Below are 17,766 nucleotides of genomic sequence, written 5' to 3'. Positions count from 1 at the left end.
TGCACTGTAAAAAAAAGAAGCTTCTGATGCCAATATATAAAATATTTTCACTTTTGGTGTTAAAGAAAAAGAAAAATTGCACTGTAATAGCAATACTTTGAAAAAAAATGCAATTTTAGTCAAGAATGTAGTTCTCGTAAAAAATGCAGTATGGAGGGAGCAACTTATTGGAGGTAGCAGTGACAGCATGGGAGGAAGAGAAGCAAAAACTACCTCTATCAAGTTTTGTATGGATATTTGATTAGGTTCTAATAACATCTGCGGAATATAATGGCGAGCATGCCAGTGATTATTGCTAAGACAATTGCATTGGCTGAGAAAAAGATGGATATGACACTAGATGAAGCAACAAAGATGTAAAAAAAAAAAACCAGTCAAAAGACAAGGAACCCTGGAATGCGCATCTTACATGGAGAAGCTGCTGGAGTTCAACATTAGAAATCTGCTGGCGGAGGCTAGAGATAACAGTGTATACATTGAGTCGCATTCAAAATGCTGCAAGAATGCTTTTATGAGCCAGATAGCGCACCAAGACCGTTGGCAGCCTCATAAAACAATGCGCTTTGAAGTATGGGAGTTGCAAGGGGAGGTACACCAAGCTTTACACCAAGCGTTACAACAATTATCACACGAAGGGTAGAGAACTGAAGAATATGGCAGACTCCAGGACAAATTTCTGAAAAATGGCAGAAGGGAGTTACAATGGCAGATTGCAATGTCAAAAATGGAGCTTGCTCTGATACCATTTCAGGCTAGGAGGTAACTCCTCAAATGAGATTATGTATATTCATTTAGGCTGTTCATAGTTATATACATGAGGGAGTGACTCGTGAGTTTCATCTCCCGATGACTCTCCATTCTCTCTTATTATTTATTTACACTATTTACAATTGTTCACCCAATTCCTATGATTAGGTGTCAACATTTTGGATACCAATCTTTGTAAAGATTGAGCGTTTCCCCACTCTCTACTTAGGTGTTTTTTCCCAGGCTTGGTGTAAGGAGAGAAACATTGAAATAGGTTGAAGAACATTTTCAACATTGGCATTTCCATTCAATGTGGATACAAATGGACTTGAACAGGGTATTACAAATGGGTGCTTTCAATTGCATTCTTTAAATTATTTAGGGAAGGATGACTATCAATAGTTATGATCACCCTATTGGGATTGGATCCACAATAAGTAAGAAGTAAGAAGTCTGATTCCTGACTTAGAGTCAGTTACAGTGAAAACGAGCTTAAGTTTATGGTGGCACTTTTTTTATGTTCGTGATCAACATGTAGCAATCTCGAATGTAACATTGTGTGATTGTGTATTATTTTAATAAGGTTGTGTGTTTTTATGCATAATTTCATTAATTTTCCCTTTTCTCTTGCATTTTTGGTTAGCCTATAGGTGAGGTTCACTTGTTTTGATTTAAACTGTGAAAGGAACGTATAAAGGAAATAAGGTTTACCTCATTAAATAGGAACTTGTCAAAGTGTTTGTTTATATGACTATTTAAGAAGTGAAGGCTTAATTAAATAGGAATTTGTCAAAGTCATATTTAGAAAAAAAGTTGTCTAGAATACTGGTGAGATTTACAATAAGATTATTGTAAATCGATTTCCAACACCAAATTATTATAAATCAATTCTAAACACCAAAACTCTAGAAATACAAATTAATAATAAAACTCGCTTTCATATTGCTTATATCTTCTAACCCTAAAAATACATAATTAATAAATTTCTTCTTATTAGTCCCTGCCTGGGACTATTAGCGATTGCTCGCTTGTTGACTGAGCATTAGTTTATAGTTTGACCGATTTTTTTCAGTGTTTTTGCATTTTAACCTAAGTTTATGGGACCCAATTTCATTCAACAAAATTTTAAGCAAAGTTTTTGTTTCGGAAGACAATTGACCTTTTATTACAGCCTTCACATTGTTCGATGCAAAAACAACTCGATGCAGGAAGGTTCGCCCAACGTTGTTTTAACCAAAGTCCTATGTTATTTTATTTTAACCAAAGTCCGGTTGTGGCAAAGTCTTTTATCATGCAAATCTTTTTCCATATCCAAACAGTTTTATCGTGCAAAGTTTTTTCTATATCCAAAACGTCTTTAGAAGGGCATACATCCAAAGTTACTGCAGCGAATGTCCTTCCACATGTCCTTTTCCACATGTCTTCCAAGGACCTTTCCACCTGTCCTTTTGCATGCATGCAACATTAGTATTGTTAAATGACACCATCCTTAGCCGGTGTCCTTCCACATGTCCTTTTCCACATGTCTTCCAAGGACCTTTCCACATGTCCTTTTGCATGCATGCAACATTAGTATTATTAAATGACACTATCCTTAGCCGGTGCATACCGGAGAGAGCAGTGCACTGATTTTCACCTTTCAAGACATTGTTGCTCGAACTTTGGCTTTGACAGCCAGCAAAGGAGACATTGTTGCTGCAACTTGAGGCTTTGAGAGCCAGCAAAGGAGAGGTGCAACGATTGGCCTCGAGTTTCTCCATCAATTTCATGAAGTTTACTGTAAACTTATTAAATCTCGCTTCCTTATTTCCTACAGTCTGTGTAGCTTTCTCGTTTTCAGGTCTAGTTTCTCTTCTTGCATGCCGGTCTTTCTCACTGGGCTTGCATTCTGTGTTGCTTTCTCGTTTTCAGGTATGGCTTCCCTTTTTGCATGCAAGCCTTTCTCACTCTACTTGCAGTTGGTATTTTTAATGAACTTGAACATCAAGTGCCTCGATCTTGAGATGCTTACTCCACGCATAGTTACCTGCAACCAAAGCTTTCAACTAACTGGGTAAGATCTTAAATCAGCTTCTACGGGAAGTTGTTATGTCTAAAATGTTGCACCTGTTGCAAAATCACTAATTTATTATTTGTAAAGCATAAATAGCAGACGACAAAGAAGCCAAACAGTTGATGGCCATTGTCACATTCTATTTACTGAGGGGATGGTACAAGTGGCGTAATTGAGAGGCATGTTCTCTAGCCTCAACGATATTTCTTTATTTATTTTTATGTTTTTTAGTTTTCAGAAACAAGGTGGGTTCTGTATTTCTGCATGTTATATTTTTATACTTTATGGGCCTAAAGGCAAAAGTTTTCAATTATTCAATGAAGGTCTAGTAAATTAACAGTCATGCTCTGTATTATTTATTTATTTTTCTAAGTTGATTTCCTGCCAATTGAGTAGACCCAGTATATAATCGCTGGGTTTAAAGCTTTTAATTAGCCATACCATCTATTGGTTTTCTTTCCAAAGCCACAATTATGTAGTCATTTTGGATAAACTGATAAAACAAAATGAGTGAAATACCATTTTTCACAGAATGAATGGCACCGACTCCCTCGCGATGGCAATGCTCCTTTCCAAACCATTTCTGTATAAGTAGAAAGAACTACATTTTTAATATGCGCGATTAATCTCACTAAATAATCATATTGAGAATAAACAGACATAGGTAAAGTAATTCTATAGGGAGTATAAGAAAAATACTTTACTAATGGAGAAATTGAATTTGGTCACTGGTAGTGAAAACTGAAGAGCGTCGAGAGGTGAGTATCGACAGAGAGATGGATTTCACCACCAAATACATTGGTAACTCTATTTCACTGTTATCACAAATGAAGAAAAGTAAATTAAGCGCGAATGTCCTTCCAAGATCCTTTCCACATGTCCTTTTCCACATGTCTTCCAAGGACCTTTCCACATGTCCTTTTGGGTGTCGATATGTCTGATCTTTTTTACGGCCACGGGATAGTCACCTTTGAGTTTCCTGGCATAGATCGTTCCAAACGCGCCATTTCCCAGTCTTTCTTCTTCGGAGAAGCCCTTTGTGGCCTTCTCCAGCTCCTTGTATGTGGAAGTTGGGATTCTGAAGGATCCACCGTTGGTCGAGAGGAGTTTCTTTCGGCTTCTCCTCCTTTCGTTTGCCAGAGCCTTCTTCTTGAAGAAACAGTATAGCAGGACTATCACCAACACCAATGTCGCCCCTGCAATTAACCCTAGCTTCGTGGAACGGTAAAAAAAATGAGACTTGCATGCAAGAGGCTAACAAATATAATTAAGATCGAAGCTCTGTAATGGATATTTTCCTTACCTCCAAGGTAATCAAGCTCAAAATCGAGAGACTCCAAGTAGTCACGTGGCATCCTCCATGTCTTGCATGGTTGTTTTGGGGAACTGAATAGTAAGGCGCGTAGCCTTCATGTGGGGTCCACATTACTTTTGTCACTTACAATCTCTGCATGGCTTACAGGTGCCTCACTGTGAATCCAAGGGCGGTTACCCCAGGCTTATTGAACGAAATTCAAGCCAAGAAGGCAGCATTAACATAAGACACTGCATTCCCTGCAATCCCAAATGATACCAGGATCCTTGTCAACAGTGATGCTGATCTTCAAGTAGGCACTGCTGATTCAAACCCACCAGCACCTCTCTGCCTCTAAAGCACGCCGCTCTCCACTTCACTCTGAAACGAGACCCCTCGTGCACGCCTGAAACACGAAACTTACTCACCCACCAACAACCCTAGTTTCACATCACCGCCTAGCGGGATCAAGGGTTCGATGGAGAAAGCCAGGTTCTAGCTAGGTGTGGTCTCCTTCCTGGTCTATTGGTTGTCATCTTTCATCTGCTAGTTGTTTGCCCAACACCCAAGCAATCGTGGTTAAGCTTATACTCCTAATTTTGCATGGCCAAAATGCAGTTAGAGGAAATCTCTATGGCTAAAATACAGCCTGAGCACCTCTAGGAATCAGGAAAAAAACCAAATCAATATGCAAATGCTTTCGTAGTTTGATTCTGTTATGCGAATTAAAGCCGAATGCCACGTACAAATGCGAGGTCTGGGAATATGCAAATGGTTTGATAGTTTGATTCAATCATGGGAATTAGAGTCGATTGCCACTTACAAATGCGAGCTCTTGAGGATGCCACCCGGTTTCTGGTCAGAACAACTTGTAAAAATTACATGGAAAATAGAAAATAGTGAATGGCGGTGCCAACACATGTCACAACTTCCGTGCAAATGTCATTTACATTTGCCTTTTTTTATTATATTATCATGCATGTTGAAATATGGTTTTGATTGAGTCGTCCGTAGGAGTTAATTGGTGGGCCAATAAACTGTTGTAAATCTCTGTGTAATTGCAGTTCTTGTTCAGCGAGAAAAATTCATCCAACTCAGCGAAACCTCCATTTCCAGTGCCTTTAACTCCTACCCCATGGATTAGGATCAATGCTTGAATCAATTTCATCAGCTAGTGTTTCTCCCAAAATCATGTTTAAAGGATCGTTCGTTATTCAAACGAGATCTCGTAAACTCAGACACCAAACATCAATAATAAGATGGTTAATGGATATCTAAGGCTTTTATACCCAAATTGGACTCTGTAATTTTCATCAGATGACTATTTCTGATCCAAGAAATAAAGTTTTGGGAGCTACATTTGTTATATAGCGATCGGTATGTCATTGACCGCATATTAATTCTGTTGACTTGCTTTTTATATCACCCATTTAACCAAAGTTTCTTTGTGGCTGAGCATCGCAGCTAGGGATGATAACGTTTAACCAAAGTTTCCTAGCTATTTGATTGGGAAAGAAGAATGGACCTCTTATCGCAACTTAGTTTTAGATTACCTGATTAGCGCATTAATTTTACCCCATTAACCTAAGTTCCATCTTTAAACTCATTAAATTTTAGAAGATCATATCCTATGCTTTAGCTCGAGCTTTAAAGTCATTACATAAATTTCCGAAGATCATATCCTATATTTTACTTTAGGGCCAACTTGCGTTTTTAGCTTTAAAGTGATTAAACTTTTGAAGATCATATCCTATGTTTTAGTTAGAGCTTTAAACTCATTATATAAATTTTTGAAGATTATTATCCTATGTTTAATTTTTAGGTCAACTATGTTTTTACATGCAACCGATATCATTTGGCAGGTATGTCGTCCGCAACGCAGTGACCTGTTTATATAACAAGCAGTGTATCCGTAAATCGTTTCATATAATCTAATAATGCAACCAACTCACAAGCTATTGCCCATAAAAATTTACAAAAAACTTAAGCATCTTCAAATCATGGCATAATTCCCGAGTCTACAACCACCGCGGCATCAAAGTCAGCGCTTCGACACCTCAGAGAGCCTGCACCCAGACTAATTTCACAAATGAACTTAAAACGTCTGTGGGCTTCTAGATATGGCTCTGTTGAAGCCAGACCTTGTAGCCATCAATTCCTCCTCTGCTTGGTGATGCATTTGGTCAAACCATGCAGTAATTATAGGCCTCAGAGATGTCCTCAGAGAGTGCTCCAGAACGCATCTCTGGTACTTGCACTTGAAACCCCAGTACTTGCACCTGCCATGCAGTAATTATAGGCTTCAGAGATGTCCTCAGAGAGTGCTCCAGAACGCATCTCTGGCACTTGCACTTGAAACCCCAGTACTTGCACCTGCCTTGGCCCTGTAGGAAGGGAAGGAGGCATGAATAAACATGGTGCTTCCTACAAACCGCTTGCAAGAGTTCGGGAGGCAAGAATGGTTAAGTGAGGTAGCAGTGCGCTGATTTTCACCTTTCAAGACATTGTTGCTCGAACTTTGGCTTTGACAGCCAGCAAAGGAGACATTGTTGCTGCAACTTGAGGCTTTGAGAGCCAGCAAAGGAGAGCTGCAACGATTGGCCTCGAGTTTCTCCATCAATTTCATGAAGTTTACTGTAAACTTATTAAATCTCGCTTCCTTATTTCCTACAGTCTATGTAGCTTTCTCGTTTTCAGGTCTAGTTTCCCTTCTTGCATGCCGGTCTTTCTCACTGGGCTTGCATTCTGTGTTGCTTTCTCGTTTTCAGGTCTGGCTTCCCTTTTTGCATGCAAGCCTTTCTCACTCTACTTGCAGTTGGTATTTTTAATTAACTTGAACATCAAGAGAGTTGTGTTTTTATAAACTCTGGGAAATGATTTTCATGTTCAAGAGGCCTTTAGCAATCTAGCTCCATCAGCGTATACTTGCTTATTCTCGAGCGTTTGTATTGTTGTTGTGGCAGACCCCGGCAGGGACTACCGCCACGGCAGTGGCTCCCTTGTTTGTCTTTGTCGATCATTCTTCTTCTCCTCATTTCTTATTGAGCGGTCTCTCAGCCTTTATAACACAAATGAATTAGTAGCTTTGTATATACTATATAGTAGCACACGATCCAGATTAAACATAACCGTAGAAAGTTGATATAAGAACGATTTTTTTTAAAAATGAAACGCTGAAATTCTAGTGGTATTTGTGATTCATTCATCCTTTTCATTGGTTCCTCGACTAAATGACCATCATCAAAACTTCCATGTAGTTAGAAGTCGATATTGGCTGCAATTGATCTTTATTGCCAGTTTCATGCTATAGAGTTTACAATGTACATGGACTTGGATCACAATGTGAAGCTCTATTTGTTTGTCATATTTATTATTATTTATACTAATGTTATAAATAATAATTATAATTAGTTTATATTAATTTTAAGTAGAAATTTTCATTTTTATAATTATTATTTTTTTAAATAGTTAAAATAATCAAAATATATTATATTATTATTAATTTAATGTTATAATTTAAATTTATGATAATATATTTTTATGTAAATAATTTTGAAAAAATTTAAAAATAGTAAATGATGTAATAACCAAAATATATCATTATTAATTTAATATTATAATTTAAATTTGTGATAATATATTTTTATGTAAATAATTTCTGAATTGACAATTAAAATATCTCATTATAAAATTATATATATATATATATATATATATATATATATATTTGGATTTAAGAGGTTCATTTTATGCTTTAGTATGATGTGTGCGTCATCAAAGTTGAAATTTTGCTTATGTCTATCAAAATAAAAAATAAAAAAAAAAAAAATTTAAATAACAATACAAAACATTTAAATAATTTGGGTTCATAAAAAAATTGCATGTGAAAAATTAGATCTATTAAGATGGATACATAAATATCAACTTTATTTTATAAATTATGTATTTTCCTATTTAGTTTTTGTGTGAAAATCCTTTTAACTTCTAAGATTCCTATACAGAGTGTTTGTACTTTAACCTACAGATATAAGCAGAGGTTTGTATTGTAACTCACACATATAATGAGAGGAATGTTCTTGTAACATCTTCACTAATTTTTTCTTTTGAGATTCTTCGAGATTATCATTAATATTCAAAGTTTTCTCTAGAAATTTCTTAAAAAATACTTTATTGAGTGTTTGTACAGTGATCCACACATATAAACAGAGAAATTAACATTTTCACTAATTCTTTCTTTTGAGATTCTTCAAGATTATCATTAATATTCAAAGTTTTCCCTAGAATTTTTTTATTAAAGAATTGCCAAATTTCTCCATAAAATGTAAAGTCATTTGAGGATGATAGATATTCAATATTGCATTGTTCTATCATGATTCACTTTCTACTTCTATCATTGTTTTTGCATGAGGATATAATGTGAATTTTTTTATTTAACTTCCATTGGAGATCAATATTTAACACCATATTTACAGCTTATAAAAGCATATCTATAGTTAACCATGGTCTACCTAGAATCAATGGGTATCCTCTTAAATTATTCTTGGGTGTGAAGATCATTATTTAAATATGGGTTTAACATGAGTTTAGACGGATCCAATTTCTTCAAGTGCAATTTTTTTAATGAGGAAACATTATTTAAATGTTTTGTATATTATTAATTAATTAATTAATTTTTTTAATTTTATTTTTTTTATTTTTATTTTGGTATATATGAACAAATTTCAATTTTGATGACGGACAGACAACGTTACACACATCGTAGCTGTAGAAATAGTATCTCTCATCACACATCGTAATAGGTTATAGAAATTAGATCTTTCCAACTCATTAAATCCACCCTCGGCCTATTTACTGACCTAACCCCAAGAGCTTTCGGGATTCGACCCTGTAACCTTCCATTGGCGAGGCACTTGATTTGACCAATTAAGCTAACTCTTAGGACTTTTTAGACTTCATTTTTTATTATTTATAAAAGAACGTTTTTTATTTACATACAGAGAATGCCTTTACAACATATTTTTTTTCTTTCACGTTGTTAGGGTTGTTATTAAACATTTGATTAGAGACAAAGCTAGAAACCAAATCAGAATGCGTCGATTTATTTATATATAAAAAACTATATAATAAATAACTAGGTATCAATTATATATAAAAAACTATATAATAAATAACTAGGTATCAAACTAACAGTATATAAAAACCCCACAAATATATCCACAACTAAGAGTGTTTATGGGAGCTTTTGTACTTCTTTGCAGTCACCAGGCTTGGCTCCCTGAATGCGTGAGTGTAACGGCTTACCGCAAAGCAACATTACTCCTCAGATCTTTATCTTCTTACTAACCAATTTTTTTTTGGCTTTTCCTTCGGACTTTGCAGGTCTAATAGAATTAAGTCGGTCTTTCTTGACCTAAATTCTGAGAGCAGCAAGTACAATTTCTTAATTATATTTTTGGAGCAGTAAGTACAATTTCTCAGTTATTACCAGATAGGGGAAGCAAAGAGTAAGAGTGTATAAGTTTATTATGATATTTTGTTAAGTGAAAGAGGATTGTTCCTATTGAAGCAATTGCTATGGTGCAAGTCATTAGGGATTTAAAAAAAATTAAGCAAATGGAAGAGGGTAGATGGCCTAAGGTTGTCTTTAATGATAGATTGTGCAAGAGCAAAAAAACTTGGATGCAGCAAAACATGGTTTAGTAAATGGGGTATTTGGTTGAACGCGTGTCCCATAAACAGCAAAGAGATAAAAACTTTTGTTATGGAAAAGTTCCACAAACGTACTTGGATAATGAGTTAGGAAGAAAAAAAAAATACTATATTGAAGTGTTTAATCCCACTCATAATCATCAACCGAGCATACTTAGAGGCCAATATCTCTTCGAGAGCCAAAATTCTTATTGCTCAGTTAAGGACTAATTCTCATCAACTCCGTTGTGAAACAGGTTGCTGGATCAACTCCATTGTGAATCAGGGTGCTGGAAAAGGCCAAAGGAAGTGTGGGAGGAAAGGATATGCATTTTTTGTTCTTTCGGAAAAGTGGAAACAAAAAAACATTTCATCTTGGAATGTGAAGACAACAGGGAAAGTTATGGAGATATGCTGACAGCTAGCTCTTGGGATAATCTATTCAGGGAGGGGTTTGTCGAGAAGCTGGGAGCATTTATTTTGAAGCTTCACAGAAAAAGGCCGAATACATCAAGTAGATGAAGAAGCAATTTGTCCCATAGGGTATCTTTAGCTTGCTGGATGTTAAAATAATTCTTTTATTTCTTTCTCTATATAAATACGTTGTAAAATTGTAATTTTTTTTGAATTAATTTAAAAAAATGATAAATTAATAATTAAAATATTAAAATTATATAATATAAAAATAATATAGTTATAGTACATTTTAGGTTTTAGTATATAATATTTTTTATTAACATTTGATAGATAATATCAACGATAAAATTAAATAACTATGATGATTAAAAAATATTATAATCTCAACAATAAAATGAAATAATTATTTTGGTTTAAAAATTATGATGTATAATATTTACATAGTCTCCAGTTAGATAAAATATATATTAAAAATTAAAGACAAAAGAGTTTAAAAGTGAATATGATGATTAAAAAATATTATAATCTCAACAATAAAATGAAATAATTATTTTGGTTTAAAAATTATGATGTATAATATTTACATAGTCTCCATTTAGATAAAATATATATTAAAAATTAAAGACAAAAGAGTTTAAAAGTGAATACTGAAAATTAGAAATATGAAATTGAAAAATACAAACATGTTTATAATCTAATTTTCTTTCTTCTACCCACTAAGAATAGTAATTTTTTATTTTTTTTTCATAAATTAATAACAAGATTGGTAAGAGAGAAATCTAATATTTATTTTTTTCGATTATTTTTCAATTAATTACAATATTTTTTAAAATTAATTACCATAATAGTCGGAAGAGGAATATTGATCAGCACCCGATGAGCTGCATGCACTCCCTTGTAATGGTGGAGGTTATGACGCCAAAGTTGCTGCACTTGGAATTACCTTGCCTGCAATACCCAAAAAAATTGAAAAGCGGAGTTTCTTAATATTTGAAATGTGTAGGGAGAATATTAGAACTAGGAGACAAGAAGACGGGCACCGTCTTTCAAAACCTTCACAAAGAAAGGACCAACAAAGCCAAAGCTTTCCTATGATCAATTCTTGACAAATTGTATTATGGTAGCAATTTCAGCATGTCATTGTCTTTCAAATTGATGTGTTTCTTTGCAGATCAAAAATGACCTGAAGCTATTATTAGAAAAAAGAAGATTGAAACAGCAAGATATAATTGATCTGTTCTTATGTTGTTTGACCACCTTAAGCATCATTCTACTGTATCCAAGTTTCTTGTGATTTCCAATTCCTTGAAAAGATATATCTGGTCCTTTCTGTTTTTGGTAGTCTTGGTGCATGGTGTGCAAGAAGTATAGCAAAGAAGCGAGCGGAGGGCCTCATCGAGATGGGTTGTTTCTTCGACATTAAATCTGACAGTTTCCCTGAGTATCCAAAACCAGTTTTGAGCCTTGCTGGCGGGTTTGATGGCCAACTCAAATTGGCTGCCATGGCAAAGCTTGCAGGTGAAATATATAGAATAGAACCTGAAATGGGGGATTTCAATACACATGCTGTCAAACCTGTTATTATCATTCCCGGAATGAACCATGCACAATTTAGTCACGGCATCCCCAACAGAGAAAGAGGCGACCTTGATGCAGATATTTCAATTGATCAAGCCAGATCTCAGGCTGCAGAATTTGTTGCATCATTTATCACAGTGCACATTAAAGGACAGGCTGAAACAAGGAAGCTGGCATTTGAAAATCTCTGTGAGGGTGTCAAAAAAACCCAAGGACTGTTTAAAACATTTTGGGAAGCTATAGAGAATCAGGAAATGCGGGCAAAATTCTGGCAACTTCAAATTGCAGGATTACAGGAGCTTACAGAGGAGAATGTAGTTGTGATTAACCATGACTACTTGGATAATTTTGTGTACTCTAAACCATGGATTGACATAAAAATGAAACGCATATTTGTGCAAGTTTACCTTTCTCCTGCTGATAAATTTGGCATTGTCAAGAACATATGGATCAAGATGAAAAGCCGTGATGCACTTCAGAGCATATTTCAAAAATCTGAAAACCAATCAAAAATTGTGTCTGCTGCGGATTTAAATGCCGATACATTACATCACGCACTATCTTTAACACCGGAAGTGCCCCGGAGCAAATTCTATGAATGTGGGAAAAAGCTAAGGTTCATCGAAGATCTTGTCGTGAAGTCATCAGCACAAGATTGGATAGATAGTGATGTTATCATGAAGCCTGCAGAAGATGGTTCAGACTTTGTAGATGTGCAGTCAACTGTGATTATTACCCCTCTTAGCGGTGTTGCTTCTCGATTTGCAGGAATGCATTACATGAAAGTTCTGTCTGTTGCAAGGTGCATGGAGTGGATTATGTTGGATTCATTTCGGTAGTTCTATTTGGACCATGTCAGTTTTATATTTTTATATTTGCATCATTGTTGACTCGGGAATGGAAAAAGTTTTCTTCAATTACCCTCTCTGTAAACGGAGTTCCCTAATGAAATTTCCCTTCACAAAAAGCTGTATACCGGTCCGTTAATTCCTTCTTGAGTGCACATTGATGGCTATCCTATGCCTTGTAAACTTATTTTGGGTCTGATTCCCATATTGCAGACAGTTGGGTCTGTTTTGGTCTCTGCAGTGTGTGAATGATGTGTCTGATTCTCATATTCCAGACAGTTGGGTCTGTTTTGGTCTCTGCAGCGTGTGAATGATGTGTGCCCTTAATTTAGATACGCCTCCTCTCTCTGTGAATGATGTGTCTGATTCTCATATTCCAGACAGTTGGGTCTGTTTTGGTCTCTGCAGCGTGTGAATGATGTGTGCCCTCCTCTCTCTCTATATATTTTTTGCTGATATATATTTTACTGAACTGTCCCACTTCATATTATGCATAGAGGTTAAAATCTATCCACCATGTAGCAGCTCAATGGTGAGCCATGCATTTTTCGTACCATTCATTGGGCAGCTGCCACAAGGTGAATCATGTATCTTTCCTATCATCCATCCAACCATTTCAGCCAGAAATCCGGTCATGATTGCCCTGAGGTCAAAACCTGAAAAACCATATGATATCTATCCTGCAGAAGCGTAACATTGGGCAGCTGCTCCAAGGTGAGTCATGTATCTGTCCTATCATCCATCCAACCATTTCAGCCAGGTATCCGGCCACATTTGCCCTGAGAATTACATTTAATATGTTCTTTGGCTGACATGATTGGGTAGAAGACATTGGCTGTGGAAGACATTATGGGGGAAGACAGGGTGCAGCTTTCCAATGATATCCTATTTTGAGATTATTTTAGAATATTATTTATACTAATATAAATAAAGTTGAGATTTATTTCTAAAATAGTTATGAATTTTTTGTTCTTTTAATTAAATTGATAAGAAGTGTCATATGAAATGAGTTATGGTTTTTTGGCATGTGGTATTAATAAGCCATGGTATTGGCCCATAGTATTGTATACCAAGAGTAATTTTTATTTTAAAGGCTAAACCTATAACTATTTTGAAATTTTAACCTAAGATGACTTGTTCCATTGGATCCCATTTTTAACGGGGCATTAAAATTGCAACATTTTTTAAACTATGGTTTATATAATCATAACAATAAATAATATCATGACAATATCACCGTATAATTTAAAAATTCAACATTAATTCTTAATATTTTTATTTTTATATTTAATCAAAATATCAACATTAAGTAGATTGAATGAAACATAAATTATTTCTCAAAGTTATTGTTGCATTCAGGATATTCGAAACAAATCAATTCTCCATAATTAAAACATATAATCCAACTAACATAAAATTGACTTATAACTTCATGTACGCTTATATGCAAGTTAAAACATTTATTTCAATTTACCATGCAAACATCATATTGATCAACATTACGTAAAATTTCTTAGACAATTATTCAAATTCACCCTTTTACCATGCAAACCTCATATTGATCAAAATTACATAAAATTTCTTATTCAATTATTCAAATTCACCCTTAGGTTCTAGCACACCATCAAAATCTACATTATTTTCAAATGACTACATTATTTTCAAATGAATGACTAGATGCAGATGAAGATGACCCATATTCTTCTCTATCATCAACTAGTGTCCCATCGGAGTCAACATATATGTTGAGAAATCAAGTAGAAAGTGTACTACCATTATTTCTGAACCACTGATAATTATTTATGAATTTATTAGATTTTTTTTACAGTTTTATTCTTCTTCATCAAATTGTTACACTTCAAAAATTCAACCAATAGTAGTAAAGAAAAGAAGAATATATCACAATGCACAAATAACGAGAGACACCAATGTTTAGGTTAGAGACCTAACCAAGCTATTCCTCAGTGAGATCCTTCAATAGTGCAACAAGATAGACAATACTGACCACAAGATGGCGTTTATAAGTGTTAAGTATCCAATGTAAATGTTTGCAACTCAATGTCAACAAGATGTCCAATAAAATGTCCAATGAGTTCACCACTGAGAGGTTGATCCTCTCATCATATCACAAAATACAAGGCTTGGATGATAGACCTCTTGAAGCTCAAACCTTGAATAGTATGATAGTCACATTATAGCTTGGATCTTGGCTCAGATCTTGGACCCAGACTTTAGATCACTATAATAATAAGCAGATCTCAGACACTAGTCTTCAGATCACAACGATAATAAGTAGATCTCGAATACCAAACTTCAGATCACAATAATATTAAGTAGATCTTAGACACCAGACTTCAGATCACAATGACAATAAGCAGATCTCGAATACCATACTTTGGATTATGATAAGCAGATCTCGAAAGTCAGATTTCAAATCACAATGATAATAAGCAGATCTTGAACCTTTAACTTCATATCATTGGTATAATGAGTAGAGCTCGAACCTTTGACTTCAAATCATAAGTATAATGAGAAGATCTATAATAATTGATTTCAATTTATAGATCAAATGAACAGATCTATAAATCTCGAATCACTTCACATAGGAGAGTAGATGAGTAAGGTATGTGTGTTCCAATTTCTTACAAAGGAGAGCGAATTATCCTCTCTATATAGCCATCATGTGATCTAAATGAGTGAGTTTATGGGCAAGCCAACTAGCTATCATGTGATCCAAATGAGAGAGTTTCAAGGCAAACCAACCAGCCACCATGTGATCTGACATAGCACTAGTGGAGCCACCTGAGTATATAAATAAAATAGTAATTTTGTTCTTTTCAAAAAACCATTTTGACCAAATTAAAAGCATGAAGAACATGCTAGAAACAATTTTTTTTTGTTCTTCTCGAGTACAATGATAATCATGAAGACCGGCCATAGTTACACATTCTTCAACATGCACAACATGATTTCAGAGGTCAAAAATCTTCTAGATCTACGACTGGGTTCAACATACTCCCATCTTGACACTATTTCTTTTGGTAGTAACCTCTTTATAATCTTTATAGTCTTGAAGTAAAGAGTTTGTTTCTTTGTTAAATTGAAGTCACAAACAAGTATGTCAACATTCTCCAATTTTACGAGGTCGATGTGGCGATGAATTATCTTTGGATAATTTCTTTTAACAATGTAAACTTTAAAACGGGAACTGTAAACTCAAAATGAGGACTCTAGCCAAAAAACCCCAAAAAAATATGAAAAACAACCCAAAAACAAAAAGTGTGTATTCTGGAATGATGTTTTTTTTTAGGGTTATTTTCAACATTTTTAAAAAATGGTAGTAAAACCATTTTTTTTTGTGCAAAATAAATGAAAAAACACACTAATATTGTTGGTAGATAACAATTTATTTTTTAATAATTTCAACATTTTCTAGTAATGATGTTAAAAATAAAATAATGGGATCAGAAGCACATTAAAATTCCAATGATTTTCATCCTTGTCATTAAACATATAATAACATGATATTAAAGATCACTAAAATTCTACTTGTTTTCAACTATAACATTAAAGATTAAAAAATGACAATTTTCCAACCATAGAATTAAAAGTTTTTAAGTTTTTAACATATTTCAACCATGATATTATGAACAAATTACATGACTAAATTAATCAAAATATCTATACTTGTAAATTGAATGAAACATAAATTAATTCTCTTAGTTATTTTTGCATTGTGGATATTTTAAACAAGTAAATTTATTATAATTAAAACATATAATTCAACAAACATAAAAATGACTCGTAACTTTTTGTAATATCATGTGGAATTTAAAATTTTTATTTCAAGATGCCATGCAAACATCAGTTATATAAATTGCCTTAGACAATGATTCAAAATCACTCATATCTTCTTGCACACCATCAGAATTCACATTTTCAGATGAATGACTGGATGCAGATAAAGATGTTCCATATTTTTCTCTTTCATCAACTAGTGCCCCATCTGAGTCAACATGTACGCCCACTATTTCAGGTTTCAAAAGTCTTCTAGATCTACAATCGGGTTCAATAGAATCGCATCTCAACATCATTTTTTCTGGTAGCAACCTCTTTAGAATATCTATTGTCCTGAAGTGAAGAGTTCCTCTCTTTGTTAAATTGAAGTCATAAACAAGTATGCCAACACCCTCTAATTTTAAGAGGTTTGTGCGGCGACAATTTATATTTGTACCCTTTCTTTTTCTCTTTCCACCATTTTTTTTTATCAACTACCATCCCTGACTTGTACACACCATTGAATGGGTGTGTGTTTGTGGCATACCAATGTACTTCAACACCTGCAACATCTTCATTTTCTGTAATGATCTTTTTAACCTTGGAAACCCAGAATAGATAGCCATTGGCATCTCCATCTGCTAATACTGTGATCATGCAACCCTCTTTAATACTTGTACTGAACCCATGTAAAGGTCTTCCATGACTTCACGTTGTGCACAAAATCTTCTAGAACCAATATGCATTTCTCTTTCCTCTACCTGTGAAGAATTAATAATATATTGAGATTGTTGTTGTTCAACAATGTTTCTTTCCTCGTGTTCATTTGACACTTTTTCTGGCCAAATAATTGGAGTCTTCAAAAGCATATCTTCATTTGTTGATCTTGAAATGATATCATTCTGATTATTGAAAAAAAACTCCCACCAAACTGAATCAACAATATCAAAGTGCTCATATGTATATCTAATACATTTTTAAATTTCTTCCAGGCAATCAAAATAATTTATATCTCTCTTCTGCCTGCGTGCATTATGAACTCCAACAACTGATTGTAATAACAATATATTTGACGCAAATATTGGTTGATCTGAAATAAACTTAAAAAGTTTCAAACTTGATGACGCCACCGATTCTACAATAGTTAAATACTAATTGCCCTGTACTAGTGTTTTCCCATCAATTTTTTTAATACGAAATTGATGTTGGAAGCTAATGTCATTAAGTTGTTCAATGCATTTCTTTTCACCATCCGACCCTAGAATAAACCTTTGCATGTCAACAATTTCTTCCAACACATGAAAAATAAGTTCTGGCACGTATGATTTCTTAATACATTCAATTAATTATGACAACCTCCCAAC

At 34.3% G+C, this 17,766-nt stretch overlaps 1 protein-coding gene across 1 annotated transcript in view; it reads left to right on the top strand.

Moving 5' to 3' along the window:
• LOC149226748 (uncharacterized) overlaps positions 1–12,859 on the top strand; it is a 37,797-nt gene extending 24,938 nt beyond the window's left edge. Inside the window, exon 3 of the mRNA XM_089377588.1 lies at positions 11,542–12,859. Within this exon, the coding sequence (XP_089233714.1) occupies positions 11,542–12,616 (1,075 nt within the window). The 3' untranslated portion in view covers positions 12,617–12,859. The remainder of the gene's footprint in view (positions 1–11,541) is intronic.
• The last annotated feature ends 4,907 nt before the right edge of the window (positions 12,860–17,766 follow it).

Source organism: Pinus tabuliformis, chromosome J, assembly GCF_031772625.1.
Source record: "Pinus tabuliformis cultivar Carrire ecotype Pingquan chromosome J, CPIR1, whole genome shotgun sequence".
NCBI classification, from domain to species: domain Eukaryota; kingdom Viridiplantae; phylum Streptophyta; class Pinopsida; order Pinales; family Pinaceae; genus Pinus; species Pinus tabuliformis.
Note: the sequence above shows the minus strand (reverse complement) of the source record. Positions and strands in the feature narration are given on the sequence as shown.